This window comes from Ctenocephalides felis, unplaced genomic scaffold (assembly GCF_003426905.1).
Source record: "Ctenocephalides felis isolate EL2017-DRISC unplaced genomic scaffold, ASM342690v1 CF-g0.4_SCAFFOLD_01886, whole genome shotgun sequence".
Classification (NCBI taxonomy): Eukaryota; Metazoa; Arthropoda; class Insecta; order Siphonaptera; family Pulicidae; genus Ctenocephalides; species Ctenocephalides felis.
The window spans coordinates 87,826,924-87,852,295 of NW_020538040.1; the positions used below are offsets into that span (position 1 = coordinate 87,826,924).

At 28.8% G+C, this 25,372-nt stretch overlaps 1 protein-coding gene across 1 annotated transcript in view; it reads left to right on the forward strand.

Moving 5' to 3' along the window:
- The window catches only part of LOC113378153 (GTP-binding protein RHO1-like), a 38,014-nt gene extending 14,081 nt beyond the window's left edge, over positions 1 to 23,933 (forward strand). Inside the window, exons 2-7 of the mRNA XM_026618678.1 lie at positions 13,866 to 14,000; positions 22,360 to 22,447; positions 22,523 to 22,632; positions 23,124 to 23,225; positions 23,520 to 23,657; positions 23,735 to 23,933. Of these exons, the coding sequence (XP_026474463.1) occupies positions 13,866 to 14,000; positions 22,360 to 22,447; positions 22,523 to 22,632; positions 23,124 to 23,225; positions 23,520 to 23,657; positions 23,735 to 23,827 (666 nt within the window). The 3' untranslated portion in view covers positions 23,828 to 23,933. The remainder of the gene's footprint in view (positions 1 to 13,865; positions 14,001 to 22,359; positions 22,448 to 22,522; positions 22,633 to 23,123; positions 23,226 to 23,519; positions 23,658 to 23,734) is intronic.
- Positions 23,934 to 25,372: the final 1,439 nt, after the last annotated feature.

Sequence of the window (25,372 nt, forward strand, 5' to 3'; positions counted from 1 at the left end):
ACCACTTTGATTTTGAAACGTATTCTTGGTGCATATTTCGATTGAAAATGGAGGTCACTACTGCCTGATAAAGTTGCCTCCGATGCGTGTTTGAGCCACTATAATTTGTTTTCGAAATTGCTCAGCCGTACATTAAAAAATCTATCATTGTTTGTTGTGTTGCGTCTTATCAGACCGTGGATGATTCAAATCTTACAATTAGTCATTAACAATAGATAGCATTATGTTCTGGCATTCTTTGGTATGTGAAATGATTGCTTTGATGTTTTTTTTATGTACATCTGATGCAAATGTTTTTTAGTCGATAGTGAGCCTTAATTGAACCGTCTTTGTTGAATTTACGTCACTACTTCAAGACAAATTTAAGAGTGCCACGGTGAAATTTATTCTTCTGGTACGTGCTTTAAATATATGAATATACGGGGTTAATATTTGACAAAATTTTAGTAAAATAATGTACCTTCTAGATGAATTTTAGTAAAATTACTACATGTCGTGCACAATAAAATCATCCCGATCCTAGAAATTATGAAGTTCTGGAAAATATGTTTAAATAGTACATGTTAGTATGTTTATTATATGATATACTACCTTAACAATTCATTATGTGAACTAAATATTTTTGTTTCCCGCGTGCGTATATTGAAAAATGTTTCAAAAATTCATTATTATTTTTTGAGTTTCTTTACTTATTAATTTTCTTGCATTTGTGACTTCATTTGCATTCGGAATATGGTTTTGAAATTTTATATTTTCCATATTTTAATTTAAGTCAAGTACCAATTAAATATGTTAAATTTACCAATTTAAGCATTAGAATTAGATTTTGCATATGTTTATCTGATTTTATTCGTTCTGAAAATATGGCACTTCAAGGATGAAGATACTTGTGGATTGATATTTAGCATTTTTGCATTTCATTAATGTCATTATTCCTGTAATTTGAATGTAATTCAAGTATATTACAAGAAATAATTTTATAATTAGTTCTAGTTAAAGTTCATTATATATGTACCGTAATAATTTCTATTATGCCCTTTTTATCCAAACTGTCTATAAACTTGTTAGTATTTTTCCTGGTTATTCTTCGAAAGAATTACTTAGGAATTTGTCGGTGTCATAATAACATTATGTGAATTACCTATATTTTATCTACCAGAGTTTGGGAAAGCAAGTCATACTGTACTCGTACACATGGCATTTCATGTACCGATGCATCAGAACGATCTCTTAACAGTTACGTATAGCGGTGAAATAATGATTTTAATACAAGTTCTACACATAATTGTGAATAAATAAAATTGAGGAATGACTTTTTAGTTCCGAGGAGTAAGATCCATACATATTCTTTCTGCTCATTCCCAATAAATTAATTGAATATATAATGATATTCAATAATTACATAAATGTTTTTATAAGATTCAATACATATTTATAAAAAAATTCATCTGTAATTGTGCATATAATACTGTTGTTATATATTCAATGAGCTTGTACTATTATTTTTTAATTTCATGATTTATTTTCATATGAACCAAATAATTTCATCAATAACATCATTAAAACAATAAGAAATCGTTATTTTCGTCAAGTTGTATTTTAATTTTTTTTCATTGGCCTTCTCGATTTTCAAACTTTTACCTTTATATATATACCTTTATATATATTTACCTTTATATATATTATAAAAAAATTTAAACTTACCTAATTCCTTTAAACAATTAATTTCCTACTTTCATATTTTAATTTTGGATCTTAACAAAAATTCATAAATTACATGTTCAATTATATAAAAAGGAAAATTACAATATAAAAATAAAGTACAAAGTGAAAGAGAACGTTAATGAGTAGGTGAATAGGCTGATCCGTAATTTTATTGTAATCCTAAATAACTACTTCATGACTTTTCTCAGGACTATCTAAAATACAACTTACGAAACCTATTAGATTTTGAGTACATAAAAATGACAAATAAATGTTGATTATTATTTTTGAAATGAACTGGTGGAATATGTTACCAACTACCAACTCAATAATAGGTTGCTCATTTTATAATATTTCACTCTCTATGGTGAAAAAATACCTAAAAAGAATAAAAAGGAAAATACCACGTGCTGTGATTCACGCCTTCTCCAGATTTACCTGAATCCTGCGTCATTTCACTGTGGTTGGTTTAAAAATGTTCTTTTTTTGGAACGATCATAAGAGCAATTCAGTTTGTGTGCTTTTCACTTCCTTGCTTCTATTCATAATAGTGCACAATAGGAACTTGTATTACATACTAATTGGCCTCTATATTCATTCTTGATTCATGTTTGGTATTTGTACACGAAAATCTAAACAAGTTTTAAAGGTTTGTACTACTATTATTAGAGTTTAGATTTGCACAATTGGAAACTAGCAAATTGAAAATGTTATTTTACATAAACATTTTTTATATGAGCAAACAAAATTTTGCAATATAATTAATGGTCAAACGGTCAATTAGAATAAAAAAATTAAAATACTTTGGCATATATTTTACGTTTACGAAATTGTGATATAGATGGATTTTATTAAAACTAGCTGTAAGTGGAATTCTGTCTTAAGGCAATTAAGGCATCGTGCCTTAAGGCAAATTGCTGGAACTTCCCGTACCAAAAGTTATTATTTTTTTCTAAAGCGATTAATATTTTTGAAAAAATTTTACTTCGAATAAATTAGATTTTTAAAAACAGAAAAAAAATGTTTGACAAAAAAAAGTTTTCTTTATTTTGGCATAGTTTGGAAATTATGAACTTTTTTTCAAAGCAATCATACTGCTTTAACTGCATAGAGACGAAATGTCAAAGCGCGTAAGCGCCGCGTCGCCGTCTAACGGATAACCATTGGTATTATTGTAAAAATCTCTATAAAATATCTGATAATTTGATGTGCATATGTCTAATGATCATTTTTGACCGCCAAATGGCTTTTTGTTTTACTTTTTTCATTAGATCTCCGAAAGACTTGCTTTCATGAAAATTAGATCAATTTCATCTTGTCAATACAAGTAAAATGTTTTTTGAATTTTTAAAATCGGACGCTCCGTTCTCTTAAAAACCGTGTTACCGTTTTTGGCACTTTTTGCCCCGTATCTTCGGGACGGCTAGACCTGCCTCCACCAAAAACTAATCAGCACGTCTCCTTATCAGTACGAATCAAATGTTTTTTAAATTATTTAAATCGATTGATCGGTGTTCTCGAAATCGTCGACGAAAGTTTATATCCGAACACACACACACACGCACATACATCCATTTTTTCTAAGGTAATTATTCAGAAACCTTTGAAACGTCGAGAAACGCAAAAATGTTCATTTTCGATTTTTTTGCGATTACTATAACTTACCCTGCGGGAAGTTAATAACAAGTATTATATATAGTTGTGCATAATACTTTCAATATTAATATATTGAATATTGTTCAAAATTATTAATTATGATATTGAGTACTCATAAAAAATGTACTAACTTGAGTATAACATAATATTAGGTTGTCAAATATCTCCATTCCGCCTTTTTGTATTATAAACCAAGAGCAAAAAAGCGGAAGGGAGATATTTAATATAACCTCCCAGTGGTAATACGAAAGTTATGAATTATTTACTTTTGAAAGATTGCTATTGCAATAACACAAGATTATAATGTTATGTAAATAATTTATACATTTATGTATAATTTGCTTAAATCTATTTCGAATAACTAATTATTGTCTTTTTTTATCTTCCGAGAAAGTGTCAAATTCTGGACCCTACGTTTTGTTCAATATAGATATGTACCAGATTCGTTTAGCACAAGTTTAATGATCTTGTAGAAGATGAAAGGAATTCGATGTCGGGTGTGTACCCTTTGGCACCTTCCTTCAATCCTGAATTTTGAGATTCCTTTCTCGGCGCTCACTTACCTGTCCGCGCTCGCCCCTCGGTATCTTTTTAGTATTGGGTTATATTTTGGAATGTCGAACAAAAGTTGAAACGAGTCCGAGCAAACATCGGCATTCACAGGCATTAAAGCATTCCTCGGTAAAGGTTGTTCTTTTTTGTTGTATTGCATTATTATACTTTATCCGCGGTACGGTGCCGATTCCCACGAGTCGCGTCTGCAGGTACCCGTGGACCGCGTTGAACCTGTAGCGACGCGTCTAGTCCCGATGGACCACCTCAAATCTCGCCAGTTAGACATTTTTTGTGCCCTCTCGGATCATTACCGTTACGGATGATTTTGTCAGAATTAGTCGAATCGTCGAATCCATCATTATCAAACGCACGTGCACATATTGAAAGTTCTGGAACTGAACGTTGCGGTTAAATCTTCTCAAATATCACTTTCAGTTTTTACATTTTATGGTGATTATTGATATGAGTTAGTTTTTAATCGGTTTTAATTAGTAATTGAATAAAAAAAAAGTTACAATGGAGAATAAAGTAATTATAATTGCATATTATAATCTTCTAATGTATTACATATTTTTAATGTCTATGATTTTATTATAATCAAACTGTCATCTTTTTGAGTTAGTGTTATGTGTAATAGATTCATTAAATTTGTATATATTTTTTAAATGATGTTTAAATTCCAAATGTTTTAGTTATTGATCGTGTAGTGAGATTTATTTGCATGAATTATATTTATATTTATATTTATATTTACGGATACAGGAATAGATTTAATAATTATAGAAAATAAATTATCTTAATTGAATTAATTACAGTAAAATACAACTAATAAACAATATTAAGCCTAACATTAGTAATATAATATTACATATTACTAATATGTAATACAATAACTTGAAGAAAAAAAAGTAATATAATTCAAATAGTATAATTGTTGTAGATCTTGAGAGTCTTCTTATGGTAAAAAAAATCCTTTAAATACCCGTTATGCAATTTTTATTTGAGTCACATATCTGGAAAATAAAAATTAAGAGCAGTATCAAAAAAGAATATATAATATGAAAATAATTGTAATGATAAAATACTTAAAGTAGGAAAATGTTAAAATAATTTAGAATAAAAATTAGAAAAAGTATTGAAAAGGGAAAAAATTGTAACTGTTGAAAAAAAAATATCAATTATTATCAGTAGGCATTTCATTATCAAAATAACGTTTGATATCGAAATTGGCAAATTCAGAAGTATCGTAGAAACTTTGAGCTTTTAAAAGTTTAACAATAGTATTATGAAATTGACGATCATTCAGTTTCCTAATATGTAGTGGGAGTAGATAGTAGCATAATTTACAATATAATCTAATTATTTAATAAATTTTTACATAAATTCAATTCGCTATGACTACTGCATCTAATAATAAATACCAAAATTAGTACCTTGACTATTGAGCTTTAATTATATTATAAACTATATAAGGCAAATTGCTGGAACTTCCCGTACCGTAAATAAAAATTTTGGTACGGAACCCAAAAAAATACACAAAATCTATACACATTATTAAAATATCTGATAATTTGATGTACATATGTCCATCCGGAAAATGACATTTTTTTCACTCATTTTTATTGAGAGTCCATAACCGCTGGACCTGCCTTCCCAAAAATTTAATCAGTTTTTCATCTTGTCAATACAAGTAAAATCTTTTTGAATGATTCAAATCGGACGCTCCGTTCTCTTAAAAACTGAGTTACCGTTTTCGGCACTTTTTGCCCCGTATCTTCGAAACGGATTGACCTGCCTTTGCCAAAAACTAATCAGCACATCTCCTTATCAATACGAATCGAATGTTTTTTGAATTATTCAAATCGGTTAATCAGTGTTCTCGTAATCGTCGACGAAAATTTGTATTCGCACACATACACACACACACGCACACATACATAAATTTTTTCTAAGGCCAAAATGGCCAAAAATTCTTTAAACGTAAAGATATATAAACATTTTCATATTCGATTTTTTTGCTATTACTATAGCTTACCCTACGGGAAGTTAATAACGTTTCTTACTGCATTTACTGTACTATAGCTGTTGGTTTTCTTTAGCTATATTGGAAAAAACAACAATATTCAATAAATGTCAAAATCAACAACATTAAGATCCATACTAACTTCTTACAATATTGCTATATTCGTTATGTTACCTTCTTACAATATTGCTATATTCCTAATCTTTACTTATATTAATCTAATAAATATTCTTAATTTTTAATTTTTTATCGCATTATAGATGTTATAAAAATAATTAATTATATATAATCTAGGTATTTTAATATTTTGTTGTTTAAAAATAATCAGCTATATATAATCAGATTAACTTTTTTGATATGTTTTAATTAAGATCCGATTCTTGATAATATTACATCGCTCGGATTTTTTGTTTTTTTATATTCTATTATATATTGACTCATTCAGACTTGTTTCAAAATGTTGTAATAAAGAAATAAAAAATGCGCCGTCTGTCATTGTACAAAAGTTGTAAGATCACGATACGATGGTTCCATTCATTACCTGATTTTATAATTGACTAAAAAAAATCTGAAATAACGTTTCGAAGACGCAGGAAGTTGGAAATAATATTTTGAAGACTGAGGTACTAATTGAATAAATTACATACTTGTTTCACCCTCATTAGAGTTCAGCTATGATTATTTAAATTAACTGATCAAATTCATACTAAATAACATTTAAATTATTTTATTCTGTATTTTAAATAAGGAACGTATTTTCTAAAATGAAGATGTATTTTATTTTATAGCGTATGTGAAATTATAGACAAAAATTAAGTTAAAAGAGGTAAATCTAAAGCAATTGTAAAGCAATTGTAGAAATAAGCTGATGGATCAAAAGATTGTTTGTCACGTTTACTAAAATAGTGATCTAAAGTAAAACTTTGAATAGTCAACAGTAGATTTCTAATTGATAGTTATTATTTTTTTCATATTGATTGTATATCTTATTTTTGTATATTGATTATTTTAATCTTTAAGTCTACATACTTCTATGTATTTTTAAAGACGATAATTTAAAGATAATTCTTTTCCAATAATGATGTAAAACAGAACCGGCCACTAATTTACAATTTCCACTAACTAGATCCCCAACCCTTCAGCAATAAAAATAAAGATATTTTTGTCTAGAAGCTTATCCCATATGTTTTTCTTCATTTTCAATCTTACATTCAAGCAAAGGGGATATTTCCTTTTCGAGTTAAAAGATAGGGGAGTTGGGCAAATTCCAATCGATGATACAGTATTATATTTATTTGAAAACTAGAAAAGGGCAATATTGCACTGGTGAATGTCGATGGTCATATTTTTTATACGTTTTGTTTGCTTGTAACAATTGATGTAATCAACATTAAATTACTGCTTTTTAGAAAGGAACTTACTCGATAGGAATTTAACAAATATTGGAGACAGTAACGTGTAATAGTTTAAATTATAATGTTCTGGAACGCAATGACATAGTAAATAATTTTCTGTAGCGAAGTATTGCTAGAGTTTTCTGCGCTTTATAGTGTTTTATCAATACTTATATCCATATGCAAGTAATGTTCATCATTTACATTTAATGTGCTTTTCAGTACAATCATTATCAAGTGACTTGCAATTAATTATCTATTCTTCCTTTTCAATGCAACACCGTTCTCCCCTAAGACAGCGCGTCAAAAGTCAGGCTATATATTGATGCGCTCTAGTAGTTTTAGTGGCGCTTGGGGTTTTGATCCTAAACAGGATCCTATGCATAAAAGCCCATGAAGATTAAAAAAACTATATTTAATATTTATAGACCATGCTTTTTGTTCGGAATTGAATCATTTCTGTAGTTTATGATTTTTTTAATTTGAGTATACAAATTGTTTTGTTACCGAACGGTATATTTTTGCCTGCTATATAAAGCGTTTAATAAAAGTTCTTAATATTAATTTATTACATGGGGTCGTTGGCAAAAGAATCACAAACATCACAAAATCATTCCAATAAAATTTTAATATATGTATAAAACTTTTTAGAAGCCATTAGGTAAAGGAATTTCTGATGAGGGTATATCTTTAATGGTAACATAAAAAAAACTCTGAAGGTTTCAAGATAAATTGCTGAAGTCAATGTTTTCTATGGTATGCTTCATCCAATACATAAATTTAAACGATCAATAGAGACTTTGCTATAATAAAAAAATATTACAACTTAATTAACTGAAATGTACAATTAGTCGCACCTATTTTAACTAATATTTTAATCTGCAATTCAACGCTTCTAAATTAAATGATGACTTATTAAAGTTATAATTTATAAACTTAATGTGCTAACTTTTAAATGTGCATTTTATAGTAAATTACTAGATATCATAAATTTATTCTTCAAAACTCCATTAACAAATCAATTAATTAAAATCGTGGAATAGTTGATTATAGGTGTTCTAATGGTAAATGATTTAGAATACTGTAAGAGTGAAAGTTTTCTCACTGCAATGTTATATTGCAAACGACGGTGTGCTCGAAAGTGCAAATGGTAGCTATAAATATTTAGTCGAGAAATTGAAGTAAGATCTTTAGAAGATAGAATGAATTTTGGATTCCTGATGTAATTTGTTCGTATCGAAATAATTTCTAATGCTATTGCAAATCAATCGATTTACTTGCCTTGTAAAATCAATATTACAAGAAATTATATATCAAATGATTTACAAGTAATAATAGGTAATTAAATCTATTGATATAATATTGGTTTCTCACAGTGTTTTTGATAAAAGTGTTATGCATTCGTATTTTTTAGTATTGTTATCTACTGGTATTTCTAGTATTATTATAGCATTAAAGTTTAAAATACCTGAAAAAATGGGATTTTTAGAATAGTTTAACTCAATGTCAAAAATAGTAAAATTTCAAACAACTATTCAGTAAACATTCAGTAAAAGGTTTTATGGTGTAATGTGTCATAAATAAAATACTATATATAAATAATTTGAATTAAAAATAATGAAAATAGTTTTTACAGTTTTAAAAATTATTTTCAAAAATATTATATTTTTGCATTTTTGCAAAAACATTGGTTACTACCAGTTTGTATTTGTGTTTTGGCTTCATAAAAAACAGGATTGGATAATGGACATTTATTATTAAAAAAAAAAATAGTTGTGATGCGTGTTGATAAAAAAAAGTCATTATTGTGTTAGGTGACCATATTTTTTAAGTCAAAACCGCGATGGCAATTTTTAGCTATGCTAATCCGGAACTAATGATTTTTAAGGATACAGTAAAAAAAATAGTTTTTTTTAGAACTTCAGAACTTCATATTCGATTATATGTAATTCTTTTTTATTTATATTATGTTACATCTTATAGTTTTCGATCTGTATTTTTTCGCTTTGAGCCCTGTATGAAATTCTATTCAATTTTCTTCATAATTAATTAAAAAACTAGTTGGGTGTATGGCATTGTGCCTTAAGGCAAATTGCTGGAACTTCCCGTACCGTAACGAAATGTTCGAGGAATACTGAATGTTTTGAAATAGATTATTATTAATATTGTAACATTGTCTAATATTTATAAGAATTATATAAACTGAATTGCAAAGTCGTATATTAGAACTTTAGTCAGAATTAAAAATAAAATCTGAATTATTTTCGATATACAAAAAAAAATATTTTTTTTGAAAAAAAAAATTTAAAAAAAAAATTGAAACAAAATTTTTTTTCAAAATCAATTACTTTGTTAAAACAAGCAGAAAGTTCTTTGAATCATTCAAATCGGACGCTTAGTTCTCTCAAAAACTGCAATTTTTTGCACATTTAGCTCTATATCTTTGAAATGGCTGGGCCTGCCTTTGCCAAAGTCTGATAAACACTTTTCCCAATCATTACTAATTGAATGTTTTTTAGAACATTCAAATCGGATGCTCCGTTCTCCCAAAAACTCGATTTCTATTTTCTGCACACTTTGCTCTTTATCTCCGTAACTGCTGGACCTGCCTTTGCCAAAAACTAATCAGCTCATCTCCCTATCAATAGGAATCGAATGTTTTTTGAATCATTCAAATCGGTTCATCCGTGCGCCCGAAAACGTGACTGGAATTTGTATCCATACATACATACACACACACATCCATTTTTTCTGAGGTATGCCAAAATGTTCAGAAACCTTCAAAACGTCGAAAAATATAAAAAAAATTAATTTCGATTTTCGGCCCAAAAGGGAAGTTAGAAATAGCACTTGTTCGTCTGTTCTCATATTTTTTGTTAATTTACCTAGTATTACTTATTAATTTCGGCACAGCAGATATTAAACCCGGGACAAATATTGATTTTAGATTATGCCCATATATTAGATTATGGACATAAGCTGGAAATGCGGGACATGGTCATCTTATGGTCATCTTATATTTCTGTCAAAAATCCTATGGAACCACAATGTATTTTGTCTTATCAATTTTTAACAGTATGAATACATCTCTAATTTATTTGTTTGCTGGTCGATTATTTCATTCGAATTTGTCACTTATAGTATGTTTTCCGTACCACAAGCCCTCATCTTTTCAACCTGTATCGGTCAGTTGCCAGTATAGGAAAGTACGGTCGGCGTTAATCTTTCGACGATCAACAAGTAAATATTTGTTCTTCACAAATCCACTTAGAAGCATATATGATGTAGTTTGTTGTATTTTATCTGAATAATTTCATCTCACTTACATTGTACCATTCCCACACAAGCGTGAACTTTCTCGAAGAAGGCGAACTGCGAGTGTGTCCTGCCGTTATCAAGCAGTCTGTTTACGAACGACGGGCGGCCGGGTAACTTTCACTCACTCATAGTCAGTCAGTCAGTGATCGGATCGCATCTTGCTCTTGCTCGGAATATATTTTCCGTCTCTTACATCAGGTCCGCCGGACCAGATATGTCTGAAGTCGAAATCGAAATCACGATTGCATCATAGGAAGTGAATACTCACGTATGCAGATCTATACCAGTGTTATTAGAGCAGAATTCGTAAATTAGAAATTTTATTTCTAAATTAATTTCAGGTTATTGACCATATTCGTACACGCGTTTATTAGAAATTGTATACGCACACAAATTTTGTCTAACAAATCTTTATAAATTATGGAAATGATTTATGCAGATAAATTTATAAAATTTAATTAGTTGCACAAGAATGTATAAGTTCTTTTATATCGTTTATTTATTTATTTTTAATAAGAAAAATTTAATACAAAATATTCGAAAGTTATATTTACTTATAATTTAATTGCAAAATGAGTTCATAATTAACTTCCCGTAGGGTAAGTTATTGTAATCGTCCAAAAATCGAAATCGAAATTTTTTGCATTTCTCGACGTTTTGAAGGTTTCTGAACATTTTGGCATACTTCAGAAAAAATGGATGTGTGTGTGTATGTATGTATGGATACAATTTTTGTCCACGTTTTCGGGCGCACGGATCAACCGATTTGAATGGTTCAAAAAACATTCGATTCCTATCGATAGGGAGATGTGCTGATTAGTTTTCGGCAAAGGCAGGTCCAGTAGTTACGGAGATAAAGAGCAAAGAGTGCAGAAAATAAAAATCGAATTTTTTAGAGATCGGAGCATCCTATTTGAATGATCCCAAAAACATTCAATTCGTAATGACGGGGAAAAGGGGTGATTAGTTTTTCGCAAAGGCAGGTCCAGCGCTTTCGGAGATACAGAACTAAATGTGCAAAAAATGGCAGTTTTTGAGAGAACTACGCGTCCGATTTGAATGATTCCAAAAACTTTCTGCTTGTTTTAACAAAATAATTGATTTTGGAAAAAAAATTTACTTCAATTTTTTTTTTTTTAATTTTTTTTTTTCAAAAAAAAATTTTTTTGTATATCGAAAATAATTCAGATTTTTATTTTAATTCTGTTCTAATATACTTTGAACAAATAATTTCAACTATGCAATTCAGTTTATATAATTCTTATAAATATTAGACAATGTTACAATATTTATAATAAACTATTTTAAAACATTTAATATTTCTCGATCATTTCGTTACGGTACGGGAAGTTCCAGCAATTTGCCTTAAGGCACGATGCCATAAACCCTACTAGTTTTATTTTTAATAACAAAAATTGAGTATAAAATATTCGAAAGTTATTTTTTTTACTTATAACTTAATTGCAAAATAAGTTCATAATTTACATTTTTTTTAGAAATTTGATATTGACATTTGTGGCAGTTTAAATATTTATCAAAATATTTATAAAAATATTAAATGAGATTATACACGCTTTTTAGCGACTCTATTTCTGCTATTAATATATTTACTACGGTTATAAAACTTATTAAATATAAAAGAATATACACATGTTTAACTTCCCGTAGGATAAGTTATAATAATCGCAAAAAACGAAAATATTTTTTTATATATCTTTACGTTTTAGACTTTCTGAACATTTTGGCACACCTTAGGAAAAATGGATGTGTGTATGTATGTATGTAGTATACATGTGAGTATGTTTGGATACAATTTTTCATCCACGATTTCGAGAGCACGGATCAACCGATTTGATTGATTTAAAAAACATCTGAAAAACAGGTCCAGCCGTTTCAAATCAATTCAAATTTATAAAATTCCTAATCTACTCCAGATATCTTCCCAAAAATAGTTCCCATCAAACGATCGAGTTTCATAACTAATTTGTCTGTCTTATCGTACACTAATAAGTCTTATTTGAACCTTAAAAAATGATATTGATAAGATATGATTGTAATTCGAACCGATCATGTCGGATATGATTGCACTCAAACAGTTTCGTGATGATAGCGGATGTAGTGTTTTATTATTTAGCCATGTTATCTCATGTAAACTTCCTGCAACCACTCATGTCTTTCTTACACAAAACGAATTACTACTGAAATGAACAACTGGAGATGTCTATTTTTATGATTCTCTACCGGGCGAGGGGTCAAACAATTTCAATTGAATTTTTTCATAGTACTCGTTCAATAAAATTAACCCTTTCGACTCGGATGCCGCCGCTCCGGCGGCATAGTCATTTTACCGTTGCGCTCGGATGCCGCCACTCCGGCGGCAAATCGTGTCGGCGACGACTCGTCGCAAACTAAACTTACATTTCATTTTTTTTTATTTTTTAAAAATTAATTTACTATTACATTCATTTATTGATTGATTTATTAATTTTATAAATAAATATATAACAAAATTAATTTATTAGCTCATGATCCCCATAATTCTAATAAAGATCTGTGAAGAAATGATTTTTCAAACAATATAGCATGGTTTTGAGTGCAATTTTTTTAAATTTTCAAAATTTTTTATTTTATTATCATAATAACTATATTTAAAAGCAATATAACCACATTTTGAAAAAATCCGATACAAAAAAATATTATAATATACTATAATATTCCGAGCGCAGCGTACCGACTGGCAGTCCGACTCCCGAATCGAAAGTGTTAAAATTTAGTAGAGATTTACTTATGTGCATTACAGCATGATACCAAAAATAATTGATATGATTTTGACAAGAATTAAAATTTGAGCAAATTTAAATCAAAATCGCTTCGATGTATAAGCAAAATTATCCATTCACTTCCATAACTGTGATAGAATGAAAAATTTAAGCATACTTTTCAGAACCCTCATTGTCGAAAAAATATCCACTAATTGAAATTTTTGCATTATTTTGTTATTTCAGTTAACAAAATTATAATCATATTTTACTTTGAATGATTAAATTTTATAAATAACTTTATAAATTTTATAAAGCTATGAGTTAAATTTGTATTCTATTTTTATTATAATAAATCTCTAATTCTAACAGAAATTCGAAATAAAGCATTAAAATTTATAATAAAGCTATAAAATACTTCAGTATATTTACTTATTATTATAATATCATTAACAGATGTCTCGAAAAGAAAATAATAAGACGAAGTCCTGTCAAGAGCAGCAAAAGAATTTGAAATTAGTACTAGTTGGAGATACAAGATCAGGAAAGACTTCCTTAGCTAAAAGGCACACCAGCAGCACATTCACAAATGTAAGTAAATACAAATTTGTAAAAGTTTATTTATTGTAGTATATAATATTTTTAAAGTCTTGTGAATAAATGACATCGATATTTTTACTTTAAAATCAATCAATTATGTATTGTCATTTAATGTATGCTTTAGAATCAATTACTACTAGCAATTATTTGACCTTAAAGTAAATGTAAACGGTTAGAATTTCCAATGTTTTTTTAAATAATCATTGTTAATCTTTTATACATAATGGCTTTGGAGTGGTATTTTGACATTATTCGTTTTGCTTTTTTTTCTTATTATTAGTGTTTATTAATTATATCACCGATGCTTCTATTTAGACTTTTTTTTAATAATTGATTGGTACAAAGTAAATTTTAAATTATGTATAGCAAAATTTTAAGGCCATTTTTATATTTAACTGTCTTCTGGTGATTTGATGATGTTTATTGATAATGATAGAAATATCTTGAAATATATCGTTGTTCTGATCCGTTCAGTATCGCTACTAATTGACACGCTGTTCCGTACAGCAGCGACATTCCGGCGGAAAACCCTATCGTGGCAAAATGTTAATATAAATATAATTTGCGAATAATTAATCAGCCTCAGAGTTGAAATTCCTTGTTGCGTGCAACCTGATATCAAGCAAATATCCATGGTCACTTAAAAATACATATCTTAAATATTTATTTTTAAGTGACTTTTAATAAAATTATGTAAAAAATTGAATACGACATCCATTGCCAAAAATATATAGCCAAAAAAATTCATTTATTTTAGAATTTATTTATTAGTTTAAATCTGTGCTTTAAAGCATTATTTAATATTTCGAATTTAATTTATTATTATTGCTGTATTATTTGAATTAGTTTTGAAAATCTCTAATTATATTTAAAAAAGTGTTTGGCATACAATTAAATTGAATTAGTGGTAATTGTGATTATTATGGAGAGAAATTTTGTTTGTTTGTCGATGATAATTAATTATTTTGTATAAAATGACGTGTCTGATCAGATTATTCAAAATTCTTGTTTAGTGAATTATTTCATGTCTATATTTAAACTCTTTAATGTATTTGCATGAAGAAAACTATTCCGACGTTATTGTATAAATGTTCATTCTACGAAAGATTGATAAAATGAATATTGTTAATATTAGAATGTACAAATAGACTTCATGTATATTTGTATTTTAGTGCTATATGATAAGGACTGAAATTTGTTTGAATTACAAAATACTCATATGAATGTACCAACGCACGTGCCGCGAAAGTCATTATATATATATATATATATATATATATATATATATATATATATATATATATATATATATATATATATATACAAATCATTCATCAGACACAAATCTGCATTCGTTAAAGTGTTAAATTAATAAAATTTATGCGTCTTGCATTGGTCATAAAAAGAATTAATGAAATTGCTTTGTTAAAAGATGTTTCTGATGTTCAATTTCCAATTCTTTGCAGAATCATGTATTTTTGGTCACTATCTAATCTTGTAATATACCCTATTCATGTGTTCTATAGTTTGTTGCATTTAAATTAAAAGTAAAGTTAAAAAAATTAAACTGTTATTACGATTTTTTTATTATAGTTTCAAATGTCCAATTGATAATTTGTATGTAAAGTTTTGATAATTGATGCATTTGTGAACGAATTGAATATATTTATATTAGCCTACTCAATTTTAACATGGTTAACATTAGCAGCTTAATATCAAGCAGTAGTGATATCAGAATATTACTTGGGATAATAGATCTAAACTATGACCAAGTGAGAATTCCTGGGTATTGCTTCAATAGTTCAATTACCATCCGATATATTTACTATTATAAATATATCTAATATAATCTCAACAGAGAGAGAATGGTGAACCCTGGGTACAGCGCTAGACTACTGTACTAACTGTACAACAATAACAGCAATTTATAGTTCCAAAATAAAAAAAATAATTGAATAAATAACAAAAAGCTTATTTAAAATTATTAATAAAAATTTCAAACTAATTATTATGACCTAGCACATATTATTTTTAATAATCTATTTGAAAACATTCAGTATTCCTCGAACATTTCGTTACGGTACGGGAAGTACCAGCAATTTGTCTTAAGGCACGATGCCATACACCCCACTAGTTCTCATAATATAATTGATTGATGATTCAATATATAAATTGCTAGAAAATAGTACTCTTCGAGAAATTTAAGCAACATGATAGAAATTTCATAATAAAAGTGTGACAATTGATAAGATATATTATTTCACAGTATGATTGGAAGTTATCAATTAATTGGATTACCGAATTATGTTCGAAATTCATCAAATTCTTTCCAAATCACTTGAATCAAATTGGATGCCGATTCTCATGTCAGATGTATAGATTTATGGCTTTTCGTAATTTATGTTGATTTTTGAATGTGTCTCAAATTATCTTGAGTATCTTCCTCCTATCTTAGCCCTGCGGTGGGTCTGAAATCCTTAGTCAAGTACTTGCCTTGCTAGTTCCATTCTTCTTGCAGACGACCCTCTGCTGGTGCCAAACATCCGTTCGCATCTTCAATTCTGTGAATTTTTCTCGGACGCCTTTTCTGCTACCAAATGCCGCGCATAATATATAATGATCGACCGTCGTTAGGTACATACTTTCACACCACTGTGTCAAACAGGGCAGATCAACATTTTTGTGTGTTATTATTTTCACACGTTTAACATTTATTGAGTTTTTTCCATTAGCCTTTGATTAAATATTCATCACTTTTGTGCCTAGAGAATTTAGTGATTTTAGATTTCGATTATTATTTATTATTTTTTTATATAGGGTAGAGCGGGGGCCTAAAGGTCCGCGGGTAAATAGGTCCACCACCGATATCTAAAAAACCAGTAAAAAATGTATAACCAGCTATCACCTGTTTGAAAATTCATAACAAACATATTTTCATTCGTTGTTAGTTTTTTTGGTTGTGAGCACTGTTGCTTAGTTTAAGATAACTTAATGTAATTTTTAAGTATGCGCTTTTTTTGTTTCATAAAATTCGTTGTTAATTTTAAGTAGATTCAACAGTTTTTTTTTATATAATCTCTAGTAAAGCGTACACCTGGGTGGGGTAAAAAAGACCCACCGAACTTTTACCCTGGAAAAGGTGTAGAAAATAGAAAATAGCAAATAGAAAAGAAAATTAAGTTAAAAAGCAATTTTACAAGTGATTTATTTATTTATTTATTTATTTATTTTTATTTATTTATTCATAAGCAAGCCGTAATCAATAATAATTATTTCAGGCTCTTGTCAAGCTTATTCATAGTTCATATTAAAAGGATACTAATTTTATAATAATCATAGTACCTGCACGAATTTCGATTCTGAAAAAAAGAGCTGAAAAAAAGCATTCGAACATTAAATACAATGTTCATCATCAAGTTCATCATATTAAAGTCTATTTGACCACCAGTCAAGCTCAAAATTCTTGCACAAGGTTGAAAGTTATACTCATTTAAAACCGTAAAAAATTTAAATTAATAAAATAGCAATAGAAAAATGAGAAAAAAAAAATAATGGTTGTACAGGCGATCAAATGGTCAGACTGCATAGATACAGGATAAGGATTATGCAAGAAAATAGTTATTGAATTCAAATTGAGAAAATTCAGTAATGTCATAAAAAGCTAAGTCTTTAAAAAGTTTAACTAGGGAAGCATGATAGATTAAATAGATAATTAATTTAACTCTGCTGATGAAAATTTTCAATTTTTGTAATATTGTCTCTTAGTTTAGTTATTTGCAAAATGGGAATGGGAGATAAAATATTTTAATTATGTATTTTTCTTGGAACATGATTATGTATATCTTTCCAATTACCATTGAGTTATTGACGCTCTAAATGTATTATTATTCTTCTCAGAAAGTAGAAGAGTAACGCACATAATTCAGCCATATGATATGAAGATATATTTACTTATTAATTGCTCAAGTGAACTGATATTAATTATTTGGAATATTAATTTATTTATATTAAATATTATGTAGCGCTCGATAGATTACATTCTATATTTACTAGAAATTTTCAATATTTATAGAGCTTATTTAATATTTTTTTCCCAGTGGTCATATTATTTTAAAACTGTGTAAAAGACCCCTCTCCTTCTTACACTAGAAACTTGATTTTTTTCTATTAAGAGCATCAGATTTTTTGAAACTAACGAGATGGGAATTTTACTACTTAGAGGTGGCCACGCAGGAGGTAAATGAGTGCTGAGTGTTAGTTTCCATATTTTTTTATTTAATGAACCTTTATTTCTATTATCAGACTTCGTCATCAGATTTCATTAAAACTTATTATTTAAATACTAATGAGTATAAAAGACATTTTATCTATCTTTAGTAATAGTTATATTAATGCGCAAAAAGTATCAAAATGTTATCTTGACTAGAATGTTGACTAAATATATGTGACATACGAGAAACCATTTAAATGATTAAAAAAAAATATTGTTTACGTAATGAATTAAGCTGAATATTTTAATCTCTTTTAATGTTTCTGAAATGTTCGGAATCGTCTTTCGGTCTTTCGTTTCGTTATCATCTTTCAAGAATTTATAAGAAATGATATATAGACTTTGAAATAAAATCTTGAACTTGCAGTGAGCAGTACAATTGTTTATTATTGTACAAATTATAGTTCACAAGAAATATTCTATTTAAAGAAATTTATCACCCAGGCGTAGAGTGCGTTCAGATATGTGTATGTAAAAATAATTTCGAAGGAAATGAAAGACTGTATAACATCCGCAATAAAAATACTACCACTGTATTTTGTATTATAACGAATAATATAATAAAGTTGTAAGTAGTAAAGTTTTAGCTTTTTTGTTAAACGATATTTTCTATTTTCAAACGCAAAAGTTGAAAATTTTCAAAATATAGAAAAAATTCTAATTCTAAGTAGTAAAGTTTTAGCTTTTTTGTTAAACGATATTTTTTATTTTCAAACGCAAAAGTTGAAAATTTTCAAAATATAGAAAAAATTCTAATTTTTCAATAAAATCATTTTTTTTTTTCAAAAATCTCAAAATTCTCGAAAACCTAATTTTTTCACAGCTTTAAAAAAAAAACTTGAATCATGAATTAAAAATTTTAATTTTTGGGATGAGAAGTTCCATAAATGCACCCATTATGCAGGTATAATTTATACAAATTTAATGTGTAAAATAATTATGATTTAATTATTTATTTTACAAACCCTATAAATGTTAGGAAACAGTCAATTTGGGATCGTTCAAGTATTACGTAAGCTGATTTATTACAATTATTTACCCCCTCATCCCCCTTGTCAGCAAAAGTAAGCAAAGCTCTTACCCCCTACCCCCATGCTTACGTAAACATTTTGCAATTACTGTAAAAAAATAAAAATACTACCTATGATGTAATCATCATCCAGACTCCCCTGCCCCCCATGTCAACCCAAAATAAGCAAATCAACAAACCTCCCGCCCCCCCTATAGTGCTTACGTAATACTTGAACGGCTCCTTTGAAACATACTTTGGGATCTATATTTTGAAGTAAAGTTTCAAAAAACTAACACTCAAGTTACTTTTGGCACTCAATTTTTTTTCGAACTTAGATGAATTTTTGAAATTAAGCGACTGAATGCATATGAGTGAAATGCTTATTACGTCTTGTTCTAATACGTTCCGCAATTCCCAAATGAGTTAAACAAACGCGCACTAGATTTGGTATTATAATGTTGAACACATAATATTTGTAGAAGGCGAGGTGTTAAATGGCATTTCTGTGAAACAGAAGGAATGCCGGCACAAATACACAGGCCTGAGCCCCAAAGTAGTGGCATTGTGATTCTGGGAAGGCAGCGATGAATGGCGATCCCGAGAGATCGGATCGGGTATCTGATGGGTAGCCGCTTTTTACTTCTTGGGCTCACCGTGAGGTCTTTGTGACCCTCGTGCGTGTCGGAATGCCGCAACACCGCATGTTGTTATGCAAACGAGTTTGTACGTACTACCATTACTACCACGAGACTATCGTTCATTCATAAGATTTCGTCTCGAGACTGAATGCGCCGCGATGCATTCACGGGGATTTGGAAGTGTATTGTCGAGATCGTTTACTAATAATAAGAAATGGACTACTAAATTTTATTATCCGACAATATTAAAGATTAAGACCACAAATCTTAGTAATAGGTCCATTTAAAGACTAGTGGTGTTTGGCATCGTGCCTTAAGGCTAATTGCTAGTACTTCCCGTATCAAAAATTAAACAAAATTTAAAGGCTTTTTTTTTGAAAACTTCGAAAACATGAGATCTTTAAGAATTTTGAAATTTTTGAAAAAAAAAAAAAGATTTTTCATATAAAGAATTTTTACTTTGAATTCTTTTTTTTAACTTTTGAACTTTTTTTCAATATATCAATCGCGCTGCATAGCTTTTTAGAGAGAAGATATCGAAGCGCCTAAGCGCCGCGTTGCAGTCTAACGAATAAATATTTGTACGGAACTCATAGAAACATGCACAAAATTTGTACTTCTATGAAATATCTGGTAATTTAATTTGCATTCGCATAATGATCATTTTTTACCGACAAATGGCATTCATTTTATACTTTTTTCCTTGTATCTCCGAAACCGCTGTACCTGCGTTGGGATTGTTCAAGTATTACGTAAGCGGATTTATTACAATTATTTAACCCCCCCCTCCCCCTTGTCAGCAAAAGTAAGCAAATTTCTTACCCAAAATGCCCAAAATAAGCAAATCAATAAACCCCCCCCCCCCTATAGTGCTGACGTAATACTTAAACGGCCCCCTTCCCATAAATTCAATCACTTTTTTAGTTTGTCAATAAAAGTAAAATGTTTTTCGAATTATTGAAATCGGACGCTCCGTTCTCTTAAAAACGGAGTTACCATTTTTGGCACTTTTTGCTCTGTATCTTCGAAACGGCTGGACCTGCCTTGGCCAAAAGCGATTCAGCATGTTTCTCCATTAATACAAATCGAATGTTTTTTGAAATATTCAAATCGGTTGACCCGTGTTCCCGAAATCGTCAACGAAAATTTGTTATCGCACACACCTATCCATTTTTTCTTAGGTATTCCAAAACGTTCAGAAACTTTTAAAACGTAAAGATATATAATTATTTTCATTTTCGATTTTTTGCGTTTACTTATCCTACGTTTAGTTCCTAAGTTGAATATAGATAGTCCGCGAGCATTATACAAAATTGTTTAAAAAATAAAACATTCAGCTTAAAAGATCGATAATTTTCTCTCTTTAGCGGAAACTGCGCTAATATTTGTCAATGGCGTTTTTACGTTACGTAAAAACAAAATGACGAATTGTTATTGCGAAAACTTATTCTGGCGCGTTGCCGCACCGGTGTGCCCACTCGGCTTTAATGAATTTCATTCAGTGGGTGGTGAGTACAACAAACACGAAGAAAGGCGTATTTAGTCATTGCTGAATTTTAGTATTTTCCTATTATAAAAACTACCAATAATCATTACCATATTTAGTAGCGTATGCTCACTACAGTCCAACTATTTTCCCTATTTATACTTTTTGATTTAGATCGATATTGAACTAAATGATAGTTCTAATAAGTTTTTTTTTGCCCCGTTGCGAATGTTTTGTATGTATGTTATTTTTATATCACTTGATGTCCATTATAAAATATTGATACCACAAAATTGCAGTATTTCAAGAATAAAATTGTGTCGACGGTGTGAATGTCAATGTTTATTGGCTTCAGTTTGAAAAAACATGTATCTGTTTATGTATTTTGATATGATCTATTTATAAAAAATGTTAACAGTATATTATAGAACTTCAAAAACATACTATAGTATTGCTTTAAAAATATATTTTCGTCGAAATAAAAAATATATATCTAAATATATACAAATACAAATATTTTTGACGGGTATTTTTTAATATTTAGGAGTTCCACTTATGCCAGAAGCATATGAACCTTTTTAGAATCCGAAAATATTTACCAATGTTTGCATAATAATTATAAATTTATATTATACCATGGTTGTTCTTGCCAAAATATTCTTGGATTTCTGATGATGTGTTTCAGAGGATAGCAAAATTTGCTTTAGCATTAGGTGCTACCAATCCATGATACTTATGTCGATACGTTAGTTTTATACTTCGTATTTAAGCAAATCACTGGTATTTTTTGTTAATTAATGCGACTAAAAAATATTAATTTAACTACTTTTTTATTACCTTTAACATTCATGATTATGTTATTATCAGACAAATGCATAAACATTGTCATATCTCATAGAAGTTAATTATCTTCTATTTATTAATTAATTGTTTTTTTATTTCAGTGCTATGTGCCTACAAGTTTCGAGAAATACTCATCTTCAACTGAATTATGCGGCATTAACATGAATTTTGAAATCTGGGATACCTCAGGTAATACCTGCCTTAAGATTGTTGTTTTATATTTTGTTATCCTTATTTTAATGTTTTTTTTATTTTTTATCTAAGGTTCCTCTGCTTATGACACTGTTCGGCCCTTAGCTTATCAGGATGCTAACGCGTTTTTATTTTGTTTTTCTGTTATGGAACCGCATATGCTAGAAAATATTGTTAATAAGGTAAATATTATGTTTGTTTATTTAATTTACTTTTAGTTGTATTATACTTTTTTAATTTTTAATTTTTAATTTTTAATCTTTATTCTTAAGAAATAAATGTTTTGAATGCGTCAATTTTGCATTTCTTTTGTTGCTTGATATATTTGATTTTTATATGTACAAATTTCATAACTATGTTTATGTGAGTTTAGAACTGATTTTTTGAAAAATTACTATAATTATCGATTTAGTTTTCACAAATATATAAAGAAATAATCATTCTTGACACAAACATTCGTGTTCGTGATTAGTACCTTAAAAATATTAACAATATTTTTGTAAATCATAAATTAATTAAATATCATGTTTATACATAAATAAAATTCAATTGCTATATTATTATTAATATTTTGGGTAAACTAATCAATCTTATTTCAAATTTGCTACTGTTTCTATTACGTTGGGTACAAACGTAATTCAGACTTTATATCAGTAATTTTTATTAATTTCAGTGGTATCCTGAGGTGCAAGTATACGCCCCCGGAGCTCCTATAATTTTATGTGGTTGTCAGGCCGATATTAAAAACGGAGATGTGCTAGTTTCTCCTGAAGAAGTAAGCATGTTAAACAACATTTTCAATATGTGAATTTTGAGTCATAAATTTTATATTCATATATAAAATGATTTCTACATGATAGGCGTAAAATATTCATAATTTTATTATATAAAAACATTTTATGAATGTTTGCTTTGTTTCGCTATTTGTTACCTAGCTGCAACAAAAGAGAAAAATTGTTAACTGTTACAAACAAAAACTGTGCCTTGACTAATTAGCAATTAAAATAATTGTAACAATCAAAATATTTCTAGCAACATCACTAATTTAAATTATTAATAATTTGTCCAGGCTATGGTGATTGGACGCAAAATCGGGGCAGTAACTTACATTGAGACTTCGGCGAAATTAGCAGATCGAAGTGTATCTGACGCTTTCGAGGTAGCAGCTTTAGCAGCTACTGGTCGCTTGAGCAAGAAACAAACTCAGGTAATTATTAGACTATCGACTGCTTTTTATTCAGTTTGTATTTGATATAGTTTTAAATATTGAATTCATTATTACAGAAAATCAGCAATCAGATCACCCGCAGCAAAACAAAAAATAGTTACAAAACTGAGTTGAAAATAAAAACCAAGAAAAACTGCACCATAATGTGACATAGGCAAAAATATTTTTATTTATTTATATATAATAGAGTTTTAAAAAATATATATAATATTATATATTATAAGATTTTGTAAATATTGTTATTAGCACTAGTCAATAGTTTTGAAACTCCTACTGTGATCATAATACACCAATCTGATATCAGATGCTTTTGTATAATACGCAATTGTTAATTACTTAATATACAAATAGATAAGACTATGAAACTATTTTATTTTAACTTTGTACTATAATAAATCACTGATTTTAAAATTAGAAATCTGATATAGTATTTTATTACATATAAATATATATCTCCGTAATAATTACCTACAAATATATAATTTTGTTTGTACAAAAAATACGATATAATTTAAATTTTCGGCGCTGATGACGCATATATTTCGACCATTTCAAGAATCTAATTGTATATGTACATTATCTTTTTTATTTATAAATGTGCTGTGGTTTAATTAGTGAAACATCAATACATGAATCTGATCGCATAGGACAGGACTCCGAGATGACCCCGAGGCAATATGAGGAAGTAATGTTCAACGAGCGAAAAACGCCAAAAAAATAATAGTCCAGCCATTTAAGCTTAAATTAGGTGAGAATCTCGGAATTCAAGATACCCAGCTGTAAGTCTATAAATAATTGTATATTGACACTTAAAAGTTGTCTCAAAACTTACATATGGTAGGGTGTACGCAACATATGTAGGTTTTGAGACAACTTTTAGGTGGTGATATACGAGTATTTACAGACTTACAGCTGGGTATCTCGAATTCCGAGGTGAACTTACTGTAATGACTGGACTATAATGTAAAAGCTGGATTGAACCCATCTCTTTGGCAGCATATCAGGTTGTATGGTTAACAGTAAACTACTACCATTATATGCACTCTCTCACTTTTTATTATGAATAAATCCTAAGTACATATTCTGGCTAACTCCCATATACGAATAAAAAGAAGAAATATCGTAATATATTTTATTTTCTGATTAGATTTAACGAGTTCCGCTGGGTGGTGGTAGCGCGTAGACCACGCGTTACCATCGCGTAAATTATATTTGACCAAATTATAGTTAAACTAATGTATGGGGAAATAAGATTTATAGCTAATCAAATGGCGATAAAAATTATACAAGTTTCAATTAATTAAAAACTCTCACGAGGTCTCTTGAGATACGAGGTCGTCACCGGTCGCCAAAAGCCCAAGTGGCTTACGCCTGAACACTGTCGCTGTGTTGATTTATTTATTTTTAGGATTTTAGGCCTTTTATCTATTATGGCATCTAGAATATTATTTTATTTCAAATTATAATCTCATTCTTTTGTGGATCAATTTCTATAAGTTTTTTTGATAATTTTATCATATATGTTTAATTTATTCTCATATATTTAGTTCCCTAGCACTAGCAGTGGGTACTTTCTTACCATTAGTATCGGAGTTTTAGTTACCATAGAAGAAATAAATGACATATAATAAATACGATAAAACTATTTATTAGGATATAAGAATTGTGCAAATTCAGATCGTAATTTCAATAAA